The following is a 19,370-nucleotide window of genomic DNA, read 5'->3' on the forward strand; positions in this document are numbered from 1 at the left end:
ATAAGGGTAATTTCGCCATTACGAATTATATTTAAAATAACTGATTATTATAATCGTTAACAGACATCCTCAGAATTGAGTATTATAATTATAATGGTTTATGACCTCATAATCAATTATTTTAATCGTTACCAAACACCCCAATGCATCACAGAAGATAGCAGGTCCTGTTTAAGGTAAGTGGGACTAGCAGAGATCAAAGTGATCAGTCTCATTTAAAATTTGTTTTGAGTCTCTATCATCTTTGTGTAACTTTTATGGACAGTCATCAAAGTGATCAGTCATTTACTTACACCACACTCTCTATTTCAGAATTTATCCATTTGTTGCATGCTGCTGACAGAATCTGTTGTCAATAAGAAGAAAGAAAAAAAGAGAGGGAGGGATGTGTTCAAACATATATCACATCAGATGTGTTCAGATCTAGACCGTAAATTGGATGTAATTAATTAACTCGGTTAAGAAGAAAAATACTAATTGCAGCTGCTTAAAGTGCCAATTCAGGATTCAGTACGTGTGTATTATGCGCAGCTAATAACGCCCTTCAACTTAGAATATTAAAACAATCTCGTTTGATTGGGGCCAAAGAAACTAATTGGGGCCCATGACATTTTATTTGTCCCCCAAAATTTTCAAGGACGTATTAATCCCGCTGTGAATATATTGTTTTACCCTTGACTATTTTATTTTCAAATGACGACCCTAATTAACGACCCTTCATAGACATTAACGATAGTTTAAAGATCATATACATAATTAAAACAATAACGATTCTTCCAAAGGATCGTCAGGGAATTGATTATGTATATGACGACTCTAAATTGTCGTACATTTCCGCCATTAACGATGAAGATAACGACTCTTTTTAGAGACTAACTACTGTTTTTAACGACACTTCTAAAACATTAACGACTGTTTATAGTCGTCATATACATAATTAAAACAATATCGACTCTTCTAAAGGGTCGTCAGGGAATTGATTATGTTTATGACGACACAAAACTGTCGTACATTTCCGCCATTAATGAATCTTCGACAGTTTAGAGTCGTCACTGAAACAGTCGACAAATTAACGACTGTGTGGGGTCGTTACTGAAAATTTTCATTACCATGACGACTTTTCATACATATCTGGACAAAAAAAAATCAGACACAAAATTGGAGACAAAAAATCTGGAAAAAAAATTAAACTCTAATTAAATCAGATTGTCACTAATTATTTAGACATTTTAGCCATTTAAAAAATATTTTTTTTAAGAAGTGACCCAAATTAGGATTGGGTGATCTTTTTTGTCCTCTAATGCAAGGCCCCTAATTAAAATGTTTGACCCCAATTAAGCTAGGTAAAACAACTCTTGAGACCCAAAGGCCTGACTCCTTCAAATTCCCAGTCCAAGGACCCACTCGTTTGTGTCTTAGTTGTTTTAAAGTTGTTTGCTCATACGATACGCCTAGACCCATTGAATCTGGTCAAGGGCACGTGATAAACTTGGCAATGCTTTTGTAAATGCATGAGAAGGTCACTAAAATATTTACACACTGTAAACATTTACACTAACTAGATCATAATGTGTACACTTGAGCAAAATTCAAGTTACGCGTCGAATTCCGTCCAATAGTCGGAGTTGGATTTTCGGATCACTACGCAGATTTTTGATAAAGTAATTTTTTTGCTAATAAGAAGAGAAGTGGGAATGTTTTGGGCCATAACGGTCGACTTTGGGTCACTAAAGCACGTCGAATTTTTGGTCACGGTGGAAACCCTTAAACAAAACTTAGATTACATGTTAAAATTTAGGCATGAGTAGGATTTTGGATGATTCAGCAAATAATTTTTAGTAATTGATGCAAGGGAACTCACGAAAACAAAACACACGGATGAGAACAACCTCAAGAATCCTGAATCTCTTTTTGGCATTGTAATTGTAAAACTTAACATATCTCGTCTTAAGGGTACATACTACTTTGAATCAAAACAATTAAAGGACATCGAGATAATAATCGCTTACTTGTTACTACTCAAACCAAACAAAAATAGTTCATAAGAAAGACAAGGGAACCAACGAGGAACTCTTGTATGTCCGCCGAGTCATAGCAACTTTATATGCACGCGTTGCTTAACGTTCCTATATATCCATCCTACGCATATTCATATCAACTTCATATGCTCGACTTTCATTCTTGTGATCGTGTGCTACTAAAGTAAGCTTGTAATCATAGCCTTAAGCTAGTATCCTTCTCTGTTGTATGTTTTTACTGCTCTATTTGCTGCATATAGGGTAATCCTATCAAGCTCATGCATGTTTCGGAGATTATATCACACCAACGCTACCACTCTTTGTTATTGGGGCTGAATTTTCAAACTATACGTTCTCTTATAAATCAATCTAAGTAATCATAACTTAATACGTATAATGGAAACTCCAGAATGCTTTTGCTAAGATTATCCAGCAGCCAAACATTTGTTCCTTTTTCGCAAGTCACAATAATTGGCACGTTTTTTCTTCTCCAACATTCCAAGTTTGTATACGTTGATATTAACTCCAAGTTTGTCAACCATTTTGCATGCAAACATATATTGTATAATAGTGCGATGATGATTCTGCTGCAAGGATCGATTGGACAAATCACATATGTAAAAATGATTATTTATTTTCTTCACCCGATTCTTAAGTGGAATTTCCTATTTTTATTTTTGGGACGATGGCAAGCATAAGTCAGAAAAAATATCAAGAAAAAAAGAAGTAGAATGACCACTATAAAGTGTCCTCAGCATACACCGGGCACTAGGAAAATGTCCACAATTGGTGTTCATTATGTGCATAACCATTGGAAGCGAGTGGGTATTTTCTTCTCGCGGAGTTGGAAGTCGACTTAAGCCTAGTTTGGTATTGCTGTGAATTTTAGAAAAGCACTTTTCTGTTGTGCTGTGTTGTGCGTTGTTGTGCTGTGTTGTGGAAATAAATCGACATGACGTTTGGTAAATTATAATTTAAAAAGCATTGTGCAATTAACAAACTGTAAATTTTGTTTGGTAAACTGGTATTTAAAAGTGTTGTTGATGTAGTTAATGATGAAAATAGACATATTTCAAAAATTAGTTTTAGTTTTTTTTATTATAAAACATTTGTGAATTCAATTTTAAATTGGTATTTGAAAAATAAAAATTTCTTTACTTCCCTTTGGTTGGTAGCCTAGAAACAATCTGAGCACCAACGCCTTTTTGAATAGTTATACCTAATTTATAAAAAATAAAACTACCTAAACCACTACTAGCATCATTATTAACTAAACAATTTTTCAAACGCTTAAAAAAACACAGAATATCCTCACCAAGCTCTCCTAAAGTAGAGAAATGTAAAACACCCAGACCATAACCTTGTGAACTACATTTATCCAAGTATTTGGTGCGTTTACGAGAAACATCATTTGAGATAGCTTTGCTTGGGATGAAAGCACGAACACCATCTCCCGTGAAGGGTGAGACGCCTGTGACATCCATACAAACATCTTTACCATTTTCCCAATTACAAACAAGGATGTATGCACGGCGCAAATCTTTGTTTCATTGGACACAAAGCCAAGATCAACTTCCTTACGAGCAGGCACACCAGCTTTGTAACAAATATCGAGGGTTACATCACGAACAAAGTCATGACGAAACTTGACTCCAACATCCTTAGCAAGAAGAGCATGATCACCAAAGATATCCATAGATTTGTTACAGCTTGAGCACAAACCATTCTCCTCAAACAAGGGAATACCAAGACGATAACAAAACATAGCTCTGAATTTCTTGGTCCAAGGCATTGATTAAGCCCGCTAATGGGTACATCCAGTAAATAATCGTGAGCATGTTTGACTTGGTTGCACTGCCATAGAATGAAACGCAAACCAAACCAGCTCCAATTTTGTGCATCTCTTCGTGCAACGAAAAAATGAATCCACTTTGTTTGTCTTGGGTCTTCATTCTTTTTCTTCTTCCCTCAACCTTTCATGGAGTTCACGGTGCAGCTGATCCTAATCTAATAAGTACTGTATGCAAGAAGTCAGTGGCAGATCATCACGGACAACTAAAGTATGATTTCTGCGTATATATCATCTCTGAAAGCTGACCCTAAAAGTAATACTTATGATATTTTCGATCTTGGTTATTTATCATATAATAATACTTTAAAGAAAGGGATTTCGATTAAATCGTATATCCAACATCTTTTGAAGGATGGAAAACAAAGTCCAGATGTTATGGTCCGTTTGAAAGAGTGCGCGGAGAGGGACTATTGGGATGTTGATATAAATATTGAAGGAGCAATTGGAGCCTTCCTTAGTGGAGATTATCGAACTGCCGGTATTTATGTGGATGTTGTCTCTACCTCCAAAACAACACGTCAGAGTCGGTTTAATGGTGGAATCATTTCTCCATTGACGAAAATAGAGAATGAATTCGGTCAACTTATTTCTATCGCGTTTACGCTTACTGATATGAATACGCCCATCGACGACTAGTATGTGGTTTTCTATTTTTAAAGTATTTGAATATTTTTCTTAATGCCAGTTTCAAGGAATGTAGCTTTTGATCGAAGCTAGTAATAAAAAAACAAATCGATAATCCCCCTCTAATCCCTGTACCAATCGTGATATTTAGATTTTGCATGGTTTATGTTAACCCTGTTTATACAGTACCGAAATGTACAATTAGGTTGAGGGAAAAATAACAAACTCCTGCGTTTACAGAGGGGGAAAGATAATTTCTTACTCCCCCCTTTAATGATTCAAAGCCAAATGGAAGATGCCGAAGTCAAATAATTTGAACCTTCTACCTAAACAAATTGGCTTTCCCTATAACAAATCTTTTATTTTTCCTGTCCATAAATCTTACTTTAGAGATTTATTTTTCCTTGTGATTCATTCATCAGGATATTACTCGACATCCTTAAGAATAAAAGTTTCCCCAAATTGTAAGTACTTTCTAAAAATATGGGAAGTGAACATCAATAAATCATCAAAAGGCCTGATAGTTCTCATGATGTTCCCTCCATTGGAAGAGGTAAGGGTTCGACCGCCGAGTCTTATAATTACTAGTAGTATTCAGGAACCACAACTAATTACGGTACCACCTCATCAAAAAGAGGAAAAGAAGAAAAGAAACATCGATAAGCACATGCAATTCTTCCAAAGTTTTATTATTTTTGATTGATTTTAAATTTTATGATAAAAACAAAATTTTTGAGAAACTACTCGATTCCGATAAGTTAATTATAATCCAAGAAACAATATTCTGTCCGCAATTTTTTGTGCATGTTAGGGTAATAAAAAGATACTCTTACTGTTTATTTCATGCAATTTTGATCAGGTCGTTATGTATGGAAAATCTATATATGCATGCAACGGATACCAAACAAACTCCAATTATGTCTGAAATTTTTTAATATTTTTGTTTGATTTTATATACTTTTTTATGGGAGAAACAAAATCTTTAAGAAATTTCTTGCACACTTCTCATATATATATATATTATAAAGTATGTAAATTAACAATATTCTCCTTTTTATGTTTGCAAATTTTGGTGCATATTAGGGTAATAAAAAGATACTCCTACTGTTTATTTCATGCAATTTTCATTACATTGCTATGTCTGAAAAATCTATACATATATGCATGAGACACAATCAATACAAACTCCAATGTTGTGCATCTCTTTGTACAACGAAAAGATGAATCCACTTTGTTTCTCTTGGGTCTTCATTCTTCTTCTTCTTCCCACAACTTTTCATGGAGTTCACGGTGCAGCTGATCCTAATCTAATAAGTAATGTGTGCAAGAAGTCAGTGGCAGATCATCACGGACAACTAAAGTATGATTTCTGCATATCATCTCTGAAAGCTGACCCTAAAAGTAATACTTATGACATTTTCGATCTTGGTTATTTATCATTAAATAATACTTTAAAGAAAGGGATTTCGATTAAATCGTACATCCAACATCTTTTGAAGGATGGTAAACAAAGTCCAGATGTTATGGTTCGTTTAAAAGAGTGCGCGGGGAGGGACTATTGGCATGTTGATATAACCATGGAAGGTGGAATTGAAGCCTTCCTTAGTGCAGATTATCCAACTGCCGGTATTTATGTGGATGTTGTCTCTAGCTACAAAAAAACATGTCAGAGTCGGTTTGATGGTGGAATCATTTCTCCATTGACGAAAATAGAGAATGAATTCGGTCAACTTATTTCTATCGCATTTACGCTTACTGATATGAATACGCCCATCGACGACTAGTACGTGGTTTTCTGTTTTTAAAGTATTTGAATATTTTTCTTAATGCCAATTTCAAGGAATGTATCTTTTGATCGAAGCTAGCTAGTAATAAAAAAAAGAAAAGAATACTTCTCTTAGTTAATTTAATTGTTATACATCTCTTGAGCAACCATTAACCAAAAATATAAATTGACCATGTTTAGCAATCGTGATATTTAGATTTTGCATGGTTTTTGATGACCATGCAATTAATACTTGTTTGACCTACAATACCGGTTGACCTTAAAATAAAAAAACTGTCAACTTTCCCTCCAAATTTCTCTCCCTACCACATAAAATCTCTTTTATCTCTTCTCTTCCATTTCTCCTCTCTTTCCTTCTTGGTGTAGCTGCTCTGGCTATGAGGAGCAGCCACAAGAAAAATAAACAATGGCAACATCGGCAACATCCACAAGATATCAACTCGGCCTCCTACTAACAAATCTCATCGTCTCCGTAGTATTAAACTATGCCCATGCAAGAGGTCATCATCCTGGGAGACAACAGAGATTACACGGTGCATTACACGGTGCTCCAGCTGATGCGGTTGACAGACACCAGTTTATAAGCGAACACAATGCTGTTCGAGCAAAATTTAGTGAAGAGCCATTGACATGGAACAGTACTTTAGCACGTTACGCAAGAAGATTCGCGTCCCAGAGAGCCGGGGACTGTGACATGATCCATTCTAATGGTCCTTTTGGTGAAAACATCTTTTGGGGTGGCAAATATGAAGATTATTCGGCTGCTTACGCTGTCAAGAGTTGGGCAGCTGAAACAGCATCTTATAATCCGTCGCTTAATTCTTGTCAAATGAATGCAATGTGTGGACACTTTACACAAATTGTCTGGACGACTACTAAAAGGATGGGATGCGCACGCGTCAAATGCAACAATGGAGGTGTTTTTGCGATTTGTGTTTACGATCCTCCCGGTAATTTTGAAGGTGAAAATCCTTTCACTAGTGTACCCGAAATAGGAGGAATAACAACGGAGTCATATTCTGGTGAGGTTAAATTAGCACAGGATACCAAGACTAGCCAAAAGCCGATATTTACAGTCAACAACATCTTGCCAGCACTAACTCCAGTGAAAAATGCAGCAGCACCCGCTCAACAAGCATCCATTGCATCCCTATTGGGCAATGCACCAGCACCTGCTCCACAAGCATAACTTAAGTTCCGCGGTACTAGTCGTGAAATCCGTCGAACATTGTTTATGGATGCTTTCATAAGAACCATGAAGCTTGATTATTGGAAACTTATGGAAGAGAAATGTGTTGTTTGATGAGATTTGTTGTTGTTGTTGTTATTGTTCTGATAATGTATGATAATATCTTGAATGTACTAACCAAAATTTATGTAAGAGAGAAAAGAGAGAAACTTTTGTATGATTAAACAAAAGTATTTATTGTTTGAATTTAGATAGGAGAATATACATGAATATCCAAATAATGAAATTGGATTTTAAATCTCTTGAAATTTATTCATATAATTATTTTCATCAAATTTGGTTCTGGAAACTAAAAATCAGCTTTTTGAATCAACAAAGCACCATAATGAAATTGATTATTGAATTTTTAGTAGTGAATCTAGAAATTTTAATATACTCTGGAAATTAAAATCAGCCATTCAAAAAAACAAAGCACCAGTGGTCTCACTACATAATAAGTAGCTTCTAGGGACAGGTTGTTTTTTCAAAACCGTCCCTAAAGAGGGTTATTTGGGACGTTCATGGAGTACTCGTCCCTATTAGTGATCAAATTTTAAATTAAGGCAATAATATGACCGTCCCTAAAGGAAATGACGACCAAATAGTATTAGTGATGGTGGAACAGGGGACGGTCAGAAAACGTCACTAATATCTTCTTGGGACGGATTTGGGCCTCTTGGGACGCTTTTTAGCCGTCCCAAGAAACCTTTTGTTTTGTAGTGTCTAGTGGTAGAATAGTACCCTGCCACGGTACAGACCCGGGTTGGATTCCCGGCTGGTGCAATTGAAGTTCTTATTTTTTTCTTGCCCATTCGGAGAGTTTCTAGCAAGCCATGAATTTTTTATGTAGGTTTGTTCGTCGGTGGTTGATTTCTCGGAGATTCCCAACAAGCCCAGGCACGACCGTTTTTGTATGTTTGTTCATAGGTGGTTGATTTCTCGTTGCTTGTAGCCTAATTGTTTTTCTGGTTGATTTTTCAGTGCCTACAAGGTGAACGAAAATGCTATATGAACAGCTGATTGACAGCTGAATAACAACAATCTTGACGTGGCACCAATGAATAGGAAATCGGCGATTTTTTATCTCTCCCAACGTCACATAAATATGTGTCGTTGGATTTATCCAACGGTTGAGAACAGTCAAAATGTTAGACTCTGAACATAAAGGTTGATCAGAAAACAATTTACTTTCTTCTTCGAAGAAAAAACTAGGGTTCTTACTTTCCAATGTTATGGAAAGGAGTTTAGGACCAAAAAATATGTTCAATGGCTTCAAACTCGAAAGTATCATCAATCATCTTCTTTCTCGCTCGTGTATCCGTGTTACGTGATAATGCTATTACATTGTCATTTATATATGAAAATGGAATTTCTCATGTTTATGAAAAGGGATGTCATCTGTTTTAAGGTGCCAGAAGTTTATGGACAGTTTTAATATTTACTGGTCTTACTAATTACCATTCAGTTGCTCGTTATTCGCGTCTTGTGAGGAAATTTACTTACGTGGATCTAGAAATCCTGGTAATTTTATGATCCGAATTATGATTCTGGATTAATTGTTTTTCCTGAGATGTTAACATCTTTAACAATTAATAATTTTTTTCCTGAGATTTGATTAATTGAATTACAATCACATGATTAGTTTTGCTCAGCAAAACAGAACAAGAGAAAGATCATAAAAAAAAAATCTGATCAGAAATTCATGGTATTCTGACCGTTCATCTTAGCATACTTAGATAATATTTCACGAAAAATCTGTAAATATTTTTCTTATATGACGTGGCGGAGATAAAAATCACCTCTTTCCTACACACAAGTTCCACATCGGGACCCGTTGCAATGTGAATTACTCCATGCTATGTGATAATTCCATTCTAGAAGGCACCTCCTTCGATAGGGAGTCACCAGTAGTGGAATGGAATTTGCAAAACAATGTAGTAAATTTTGTTGACAAAAAAAATAATAAATTTTGGAAAACTACTAATAAAAAGTAATAAATGGGCTCAAAACATACACTAGTACATGGCCCAGTTAGTTGCAGTTGCCACGAGAGAGTAAGGCGCCAAGGATTGAAACACACGCAATATACTACTAACCACCTTCAACAGACACAATCATAATCAATCACTTGAAAACTTCAACTTTAAGATACTAAAACATCTCAACCATACTTTGATGATCTCAACCCATCTCTTTGTAATAATCTCAAACAAACTACATTAATCTTAATCTCACACCAAACTTTACTAATCCTTTGAATAATCATGGTTATACACTATTCAAATCCATTAAGATTCCTCTGTTTCTTCTTTCTTTTGATCCTCATCTTGAATCTAAACCACAAATCTGTATTTGGTGAGGATAATTCAGAAGTTTTAGACGCTTGTAACGAAGATTTAACGACGTTTCTTCCAGTTCCGTTCGGGAATATCTCGACTAATTTGGGTTGTCACAGGATCTGGAATACTTTCATATTACGAGTAATTAAGTTTCTTTTATGATCATTTGATTCATTTTTTATCAGTTGATTCGTCTGCGATCGTTCCGTTTATATGTTTCAGTTTTTTTGCAGTTCTCTCAGGATGAGAAGCATGTAGTGAATATCATTTTATCTGCTGAATACACGAACGGATGGGTTGGAATTGGGTTTTCGAAGGATGGAACCATGGTGGGATCTAGTGCAATGGTTGGTTGGATCAGCAAACTAGGCCGAGCAGTTATAAAGCAGTACTACTTGCGCGGCTATTCAAAGTCGGAAGTCATTCCGAACAAAGGCGAATTACCACTCACTAATATCCCACCAGCAATTGTTGTTTACGGAGCTAAAATTTACTTAGCATTTCAGTTGAAGTTTGATGACCGTCTTTCGGAGCAACCGATTATATTAGCTTTTGGATCTGCAACACCGGTCCATAGCAAGTTATCAAAGCACGATGATAAGACGACAATTCGGTTTGATTTCTCCAGAGGTATTGATCAAGCAGCGAGTAGCCAAAATGCGACTGCGATTAAACCTCCAAACATTGAGAAGATGAAGAGGAGTCATGGAGCATTAGCTTTAATTGGATGGGGTGTGATGCTTCCTGCCGGGACAATGGTTGCAAGACATTATCGCCATTGGGTTCGAAAATGGTACTATCTACATACACTTATCCAGCTTGTAGGATTTCTTATAGGACTTGCTGCTATTGTGTCTGGAAAGGTGCTCTATGATAGAGCACACATCAATTTCGCAGCGCATAGAGGCATTGGAATCTTTGTTTTCGTGCTTACGATTCTCCAGGTCCGTGACGCATTCTCTGAATAATATTTTTCGCTTCAATTTTTCCGTTGCGAAACGAAATCCTAATCATGTGTTTAATTGTTGCATCAGGTATTAGCATTCTTTGTTCTACCTGACAAGGATTCAAAGATACGTCGATACTGGAACTGGTACCACCATTGGTTTGGAAGGCTAATTCTAGTCATGGGTGTCGTGAATATTGGTATAGGATCTTGTGGAGAAGATGGAGATTGTTCGTTTGGACGAATATCGTTTCCGATTTTGATAATCGTTTACTTAGCCTGCACAATTTTAGAAATCGTTTCATGTTTTGGAGCACATAGTCGTAAACATGTCGAGGATATTAGTGATCCGACTGTCGAAGTAAATCAATTTTGATAGTAGGAACATTCAGATATGCAAACGGTACGATATTGTGTGTAATTCTCCAATGATGCCGAATTTGTGAACGGGCTATGTTGATCTAGTAATGCATCTTGAGACAAGTTTTAAGCCAATTTTTAACCTCATTGTGTGATTTCATTACGATGTATATATGTAACTTCGCCGTTCATTCTCCACTAGTGTTTCGTGGGTTAAGTTTTTTTTAGGTTTTGTTTTTGTTTTTGATGATTAGATGTTTACGTTCTCTAAAATAGTTATTTTTTAAGAAGATCCACAAACTACAACCCGTTCTCTAGTGCAACTTGAAACGAGTTGACTGATGCACCCTAATAACTTATTGACTTGCACCATGTTTATTGCACTTGACTCACAATCTGGATCTGAGTTAATTTTTGACTCGTCGCGAGTCAGATGTCAGACCGATTGTTTCAAATTTTGGATCCAATATGACTCAATTCTTGACTCGGACCTAACTTCTGAATCTGACCCGTTTGAATCAGGTAACAAAATACTCTTGAATTGTTAAACCAAACAACGCATCTTGAGATTGTTTTTTCAGGTAATTTTTCTAGAATATATACCTCGTTGTGTGGTTTTAATCCATTATATATATACGAACTTACTTCCTCATATTCATTGTATATTTAGTGTTCCGCTATGTTTAAAAATTTCAAATTTTCGGATGAGTGAATGTATATGTATATGTTCGTCCAAAATGGTTGTTTCAAGGAAATCAACAAACTGCAGTGCATCGCTTGTTAATGCAATTAAGAAGAATGTATATCCAGAAAACCGGCTTATTAATTTCCAAGATTTATGAAAAAAATAACAATAAGACTGTTGCCCGACTTCCTTCCATTCATGTGTAAATAAATAACGACTCCCTTCCATTTATGTGTAAATAAATAATCTTGGATTCTCTTGATCAAACCCAATATGGTATCTTTTTTAAATAATAAGAATAAAAATAATTATCTATTGGGAATATTTCTCTCAAAAAAAAAGCAGCAACATCCAACTAACTAGTTCCGTCCGTACTTAAAATAATATAAGACACTAACCATCACCAATCACTGCTCCCACCTTAATGCCAGCATCACTAACAATGAGAATGACCACCACCACAATCTACGTAAGAAGAATGTCCGCCACCTCCGTAGTCCGAATGAGACGAGTGACCACCACCACCTCCATAAGAATAAGAATGCCCAGAAAAACTAGATGTGTAGTTGTAGGAAATCCTACAACACACCCCATTACTAATTTCTAGATCTAAATCTATTCCATAATCAAAATAAAGATTAAAGTGCTAAAATATAACATGGTTCGATCATTGTGATTTACATCCATGGTTCTTCACTAATGATTATTGGAATTACATAAATATTACATTGAGACTCCATTAATGGATACTTGGAGCTCTAGATTGATTAAACAAGAAGAAGAAGATAATACTAATAATAATTCTACCTTCTCTCTCTACAGAATGTGTCCTTATATAAAGTGTGTCTCTTTCCTAAAGTGAGTCTCTTTACTAAAAGTGTCTCCTTCCTTTCTCGTTATATAGATATTTACATAGTGGATGACAGCTCATGTTTCCTTTTATTTTGGATCCACCTTGCGACATTCTCTCACACTAGGAAATTATTGTATCTCGCACACTAAGGAAGTAAATGAATCTCGCACACTAACAAAATATGTTGTGCGATATTTTGATCCTACATTTTGCCTCTTTTTTCTTAAATATCGCTTGAAGAGAGATCTTTAAGGAAAAATCCACCTTGTTGTAATTGTTGGTGCGAGATGTTAGAGTATTATTTGATCTTTGTGTTGAAGGAACGAGCGAAAGAATACTGGACTTGAAAAGTACGTACTTGCCTCTATTCTTTTGTGAAGTTCCGAAGCTTTGAGAAGTATCATTTCTTGAAGTATTCGAAGTATGAAGTATCCTCGAAGAAGTATAAGAAGTATGAAGTATGAAGTATCCTTGAAGAAGTATAAGAAGTATGAAGTATCCTTGAAGAAGTATAAGAAGTATCCTTGAAGAAGTATAAGAAGTATTACGAATCAATCATGCAAAGCCTTTTTGATGTGATTCCTATTTCATGCCTTCTATTTCTATTACTCCATTGTGGGTGAGAATTCTTTTTATTCATGAATGAGAGTCTTCTTTGGAAATGATTCTGACCGAAAAGATAAAGAACAAAAAATGTTTTCTTGATAATCCATCGTTACCTATGTTTTTTATCTATAAGGGAAGAACTCTTGAGAAAGTGTTGGATGAGCGAATTGATTTTCACGTCTTTCTTCAAATAATTGAGCGAAAACACTTATGCGATGAAATGTGTATGCGCGCTTATGCCATGTAATGCTTATGCGATGCTTATGCCATGAATGCGTATGCAATGCTTATGTCATGTAATGTATAGATAATGTTGAGTTACTTACCTTTGTTCTTTGTCCATCCTTAGTTCATCATATCGCATTGTATTGTTGCTTCTTTTTCCTTATTTCTTTGGCTTTGCCTCAATCACATTTACCATGCGATCTTTTGCGCAGCCTATCCGCTCTTTATCAATTCCTGCAAAACAATATTAACTTGTGTTCTATTTGTGAGGTCTTATTTTGCCTAACAATTCCTTTGCTCATGTGCGAACTTAGTTTTGCTATTCCTTTTTCGGATATCCTGCAAAATAAATATTTAGTTAAATAAACATATTTTTCTTTTTTCTGGAGAGGTCTTATTGGCCTTCCTAAGTAAAGGTCTTACTTTTTCCTCTGGGCGGAAAAATCGCAGGCCGTCTTTACATTTTCATGCAATGACCCATTGATCTTGCCTTATAATCACTTGTATTATTGCCTCTTCAGGATACTGATGCGATAATGCAACAGGCTTAAGTACTCCCGTGAGTAGAAGCCCCATAACATTGTCGTCTTTTGACACAATTCAGCTCCCTAATGGATGGTGTCGTCCTTATCTTCCCGTATGGTTGCCCCTTCAAGGAATCCTACCTCTATCGCGTTAACATTATGACTCTTCCCATCCGGCCTTTCAACAACCAGTTGATTTCGCAATCTCGCATGCACTACGTATAGGGTTTATTGCAGCAAGATCGCACCCTAGGTGGGGTATCTTCCGACCGAGTGCATCATAGTCAGGACTTGTCAAGAGTGGAAAAGTACGCTCCAGACGCCCCGGGCACTCTTGACTCAACCGTGTACCTCGGCGCCCTGATCGAGTTTCTGCACTTCTTAGGAGAGCCTTTCTCACCTTAGTTTCTCAATCTAAGATTTTTATCTTAGACTGAAAGTTTAAGGTATCTCTCCCGGATGGGCATCATCGTTTTATTCTCACCCTAAATTATCTCCACAACTCAAGTTCCGGGATCGGTGTAGCCTTCCCTTGAGTCATGCCTTCTAGGTCTTTCCGACTATGACACGCGATAAGTCTTACTATATTGCGTCTTGCATATAAGCGAACTAGGGTGCACGCCACATTCGGATTCCTAGCCAATCTGATAATAGATATCACTTCTGTTGCCTTTTCTTATAAGATCTTATCCTGAGGTGTTACTTGTGTCTTATATTAAGGTCTTATTTTTCTTTTGAACTCTGGATCTGTAGCTTGCATATTTCTTGATTGACCATATGTGCATCTTCTCATATGCGAAATAATCCCACAATGCTAAAGTTTGGCTTCTATCTGTGCGTCTTCATCGTGCGAAAGAAACGCAAAAAAAATGCATCGGGTGAGATTCAAACATGCGATGTCTAACTCCTTGTCCTGGCTCGTAGCCAACTGTGCAGACTCTGTTGTGCAAACTAAACTCATAATGCTGTAACTTTGGATCATTATTGCCTCGGGAGGTTTGAGAAAGTATGTATAAAAAATGAGAGTTTTGGGAGATTCGATCATCCGACATCAAGTTCCTTCTTTTCCCTCACTACCAACTGTGTTATTACTCTTGTGCGACGGAATCGCACAACGCTTAACCTTCATTCTTAGTAGCTTAAAAAATATGCGAAAAAGTATGCTTGATGAGGGATTCGAACCGGTGATTCTGAACTCGTTAACTTCGCTCGTGACCAATCCTGTTGGTTCTCTTGTGCGAATTAAACGCACAATGCCAAATCTTGATTATATTAGCCTTTTGCTGTTCTGGAAAAAACATTCTAAAAATAAGAGCAGGATGGGAATCGATATCTTGACCTCTAGTTCATACTCCTTTCTCTGAGCCATTTTTGAATCTTCTTCTGCGCGAAACTATCGCATCATGCTGAAAATAACCTTATATCTGTCTTTGCTGTTCTGGAAAAAATTTGAGTTGGGTGAGGATTGAACCCGTGACATAAAACTTGTTCACTTCGCTCTCTGCCATCTGTGCGAAATAATCACCAACTTTCTTCTGTGCGAAATAGTCAAAGACCACGAGGAAAAATACGCAAGTGTTGGGATTTGAACGCGCGACCATGAAATCATTAGCTTCGCACATAACCAACTGTGCTGCCCCCTGTTTGCGAAGGAATGAAACAACGCTGAGAAATTTTTCATATTTCCGCCCTTTGTAAAAAGAAGAAAACTATGCTCGCAGGCGAATTCGAACATGCGACCATGAACGCACATTCTGTGTTCTTGACCAATTGTACCGCTTCGCATGTGTGTAATAATTAAAAAACCGCACTGGTTTATCTTATATTCGCTCATAACTGTTCAAAAGTATATCAAAAATATGTGTAAGGGAGGATTCGTACTCGTGACTCCTGACTTGTAGACTTCCATGCGAACCAACTGTGTAGGCTACTCTTCTACGAGATTAACACAACATTTTCTTCTTTTTCTTTTATTCGTCTTGGAGATGAGAAGAAAATGAAAAATATGTGATTGCGCGAATTCGAACTCGTGACTTATTGCTTCTTTGCTCAACCTTGAACCATCTGGGCAATCTTCTGTTTGTGACAAAAATCACAGCCACCGCCTCTTAACCTTATCTTTGACTTCCTTCACTTCTTCCACATTTACCTTTCTTTCCTGTTGTCATTGGATTTCCGCGAACTTCAATATCATTTGTCTTCTGAAGATGAATTTCTTCCATATTTCCTCTTGAAACTTTGTAGATCTAATGAATTGAACTCTAACAATTGCTAATTTATTTAAATTTTCTTCAATTCAACAAGCAGGTAGTGTTTCTAGCGCCAAATTGTAGTTGTAGGATATCCTACAACACACCCCATTACTAATTTTTAGATCTAAATCTATTTCATAATCAAAATAAAGATTAAAGTGCTAAATTATAAAGAGAGACACAAGGATTTTTACATGGTTCGATCATTGTGATCTACATTCATGGTTCTTCACTAATGATTATTGGAATTACATAAATATTACATTGAGACTCCATTAACAGATACTCGGAGCTCTAGATTGATTAAAGAAGAAGAAGAAGATAATACTAATAATAATTTTACCTTCTCTCTACAGAATGTGTCCTTATATAAAGTGTGTCTCTTTCCTAAAGTGACTCTCTTTCCTAAAAGTGTCTCCTTCCTTTCTCTCTCCTGCCTTTCTCTTTATATAGATATTTACATAGTGGATGACAGCTCATGTTTCCTTTTATTTCGGATCCACCCTGCGACATTCTCGCACACTAGGAAATTATTGTATCTCGCACACTAAGGATGTAAACGAATCTCGCACACTAACAAAATATGTTGTGCGATATTTTGATCCTACAAGAGGAATGACCACCTCCAGTATAAGAAGAATAAGAAGAATGACCACCAGTACTACCACCTCCATTATAAGAATGACCACCATCACTACCACCTCCGGTATGAGTATGGCCACCACCACCACCTTTGGCATGATCACTAGTACTACCACTAGCATGAGCATGACCACCACCTTTGGCATGATCACCACAAATACCAGAAGCCTTAGGTATAGTTTTGGAACTACTACCACCGCCACCAGTAGCAGAAATCTTGGGTATAGTTTTGATAATACTACCACCACCACGACCAGTGGTACTACCAGAAGAAGTCATCTTGGTTGTGTTTTCTTTCTTTCTGTCTTCACGAGGAGCTGCACAACAAAATATCACCGAAAGAAGCGATGTTTTATTTTTCCCTGACTTGGTATGTTTAGATTCCATTCTTCTTTCTTTCTCTTGCGAATTACTGTTTTTTTTTTCTTCAATAAACTATTCTTCAACCCTTCAATTCTTCAGTCTCATGATATACAATAAGAACTTAGGACTTAGTTTATTTATAGGGTAAAAGGCGGTTGCTGTAAAAACCATACGCATTCTCAACCTCACTGTGTAATTTCACTATGACGTATCTCATTCATTGTCCACTAGTGTTTTTTACTGTATGTGTTTAATTTTTCATTCTTTATTGTAATGATTGAATTAATGCGTATGTTTGTCTAAAACAATTGTTTTTAAAGAGATCATCAAACTAACCAAAGTGACTGATCCATCTAGTAACTGTATATAAATAACAAGAAAAGCCAAGAAAAAAATAACTATATACACTTAAAACTCAAGCTCTATGATTTAAATTATCAACAACAATAAATATGATTATCCTAGGACAAACCTCGATGTATATAAATAACAAGAAAATCCAAGAAAAAAACGATATATACACTTAAAACTCAAATTCTATGGTTTAAATTATCAACAACGAACACGACTCTCCGTGGACAAACCTCCATGGTAGGACTTCTATGACAAACCTCGACGATAAACAGATTGCATAGGGATCTTACATTTATGTCTAAGAAAATTCTCTGATAATTAATGTAGCTGGGTTGTCTTTGTAAATCATATTTAGGGGAAAAGCTTTGACTCATATTTTTTTTATTTTTTTTGATAAGCAGCATCCATTATATGTAAGGAAAATCTATATAAACATTGAAAAATAATCAGAAGCCCTTAATAAAATTTGAAATTTCTAAAAATTGTATATAAGGATTATTAATAATAATAATAATATCTCCATGAAAAAAACATTAATTATTTGGCAGAATTAACTAGTTTAAACCAAGAAAGAAAATTAAAATATCAAAAATTAAAAAGAAAATACTGCAATACCAGTGGGAACCTAATTTTCGTCCATCAACCACATCTGCAGCAACCAGCACCACCTCTACCTCATGCATGACCATTAAACCCCACCATCACCACCATTACCACCAGCCCTACCGCCTCCTCCTTGACAACAACCACAACCTTTATTATTTATATAACTGGATAAAGTTGTGTTTTATATCTTTTTAGCCTCGATGTAAGCGTGGATACACATTCCCGCGACTATTAGTATAGTCCATGAAGACACCAAACCTAAGCCGAAGATTAAAAAAGAATTCATTCTTCCTTCATTTCACTTTTTTTTTTCTTCTTTCTTGTTCTTGCAAACTGGTTTTCAACAAAGTAGCGCTCTCTAAGTCCCAACTTTGTATTCATGTTATCTTTTTATGTGACATTATAAACTAAGAATTTGGGCTTATATATAGATTAACAAAAAGAGTTCTATTACGTATAGGAAATCCAAATTGTTTTAGGATTGATTATTCGAACTTGAATATATAATTCTGTTTCCAAGAAAAAAGAAAAATACTTAAATAACCTGGTTAAATTGGGGTATACCCAGATTAATTGGGGTATACTCAAATTTAAATGGACCTAATGCTCTTGTTAAGGGGTGGTCAAAATTGGTGATTTTACTTTAATATCCTTGAACTAATTAACTTAAAATTAAACCCTAAAATTAAAAACTAAAAAACTCTTAATCTTCCCTAATCTCTCTTCTCTAATCTCTCTGCTCTTCCCCTTCATCTTCTTCCATTTCTTCCATCAACCGAAAATCTTGAACTTTGATTTTCCAAAAAAATGGTTGATTCTACCGGCTAAAAGAAGACTGTAAGTGATGTCTAAACTCAAACCCATCACTGTGTTGTGTGATTTGATTGTTATACGATTGTTATATTAGGTTAGAAATCGAAAATTATGATTTCCGTGTCTTTAGTCGGCAAAGTCGTAACATGCATATCTTGCCGACTTTTCATAATAGCCATGGCAACTATAAGTTTTTTTCAACAGCCGACAGGGTATTTTATGAAGACCTTGCCGGCTAATACATGATTCCATATTTTTCTCAACAGCCGGCAGGGTATTTTTCAACAGCCGGGG

At 35.9% G+C, this 19,370-nt stretch overlaps 3 protein-coding genes across 3 annotated transcripts; all 3 read left to right on the plus strand.

The window, feature by feature from the left end:
- The first annotated feature begins 5,714 nt into the window (after nt 1–5,714).
- LOC113325146 (putative invertase inhibitor) lies at nt 5,715–6,278 on the plus strand. The gene has a single exon (XM_026573367.1). It carries the CDS (start codon nt 5,715–5,717, stop codon nt 6,276–6,278), a length of 564 nt encoding a protein of 187 aa, XP_026429152.1.
- Nucleotides 6,279–6,686: 408 nt separating this feature from the next.
- On the plus strand, nt 6,687–7,469 carry LOC113325148 (pathogenesis-related protein 1-like). Its single transcript, XM_026573368.1, has one exon. The coding sequence runs from the start codon at nt 6,687–6,689 to the stop codon at nt 7,467–7,469; it is 783 nt and encodes a 260-aa protein (XP_026429153.1).
- Nucleotides 7,470–9,705: 2,236 nt separating this feature from the next.
- LOC113320694 (cytochrome b561 and DOMON domain-containing protein At3g61750-like) lies at nt 9,706–11,440 on the plus strand. The gene is made up of 3 exons (XM_026568580.1): nt 9,706–9,988; nt 10,081–10,791; nt 10,882–11,440. Exons 1-3 carry the CDS (start codon nt 9,773–9,775, stop codon nt 11,167–11,169), a joined length of 1,215 nt encoding a protein of 404 aa, XP_026424365.1. The 5' UTR covers nt 9,706–9,772; the 3' UTR covers nt 11,170–11,440.
- Nucleotides 11,441–19,370: the final 7,930 nt, after the last annotated feature.

Source organism: Papaver somniferum, chromosome 11, assembly GCF_003573695.1.
Source record: "Papaver somniferum cultivar HN1 chromosome 11, ASM357369v1, whole genome shotgun sequence".
Taxonomy (NCBI): domain Eukaryota; kingdom Viridiplantae; phylum Streptophyta; class Magnoliopsida; order Ranunculales; family Papaveraceae; genus Papaver; species Papaver somniferum.

Bases quoted from the DNA above. Each gene is read 5' to 3' on its own strand.
- LOC113325146 (XM_026573367.1), top strand. From the start codon at position 5,715: ATGAATCCACTTTGTTTCTCTTGGGTCTTCATTCTTCTTCTTCTTCCC.
- LOC113325148 (XM_026573368.1), top strand. From the start codon at position 6,687: ATGGCAACATCGGCAACATCCACAAGATATCAACTCGGCCTCCTACTA.
- LOC113320694 (XM_026568580.1), top strand. From the start codon at position 9,773: ATGGTTATACACTATTCAAATCCATTAAGATTCCTCTGTTTCTTCTTT. The intron at 9,989-10,080 runs GTAATTAAGTTT...GTTTTTTTGCAG, and splicing joins GGAATACTTTCATATTACGA to TTCTCTCAGGATGAGAAGCA. The intron at 10,792-10,881 runs GTCCGTGACGCA...TTGTTGCATCAG, and splicing joins TCGTGCTTACGATTCTCCAG to GTATTAGCATTCTTTGTTCT.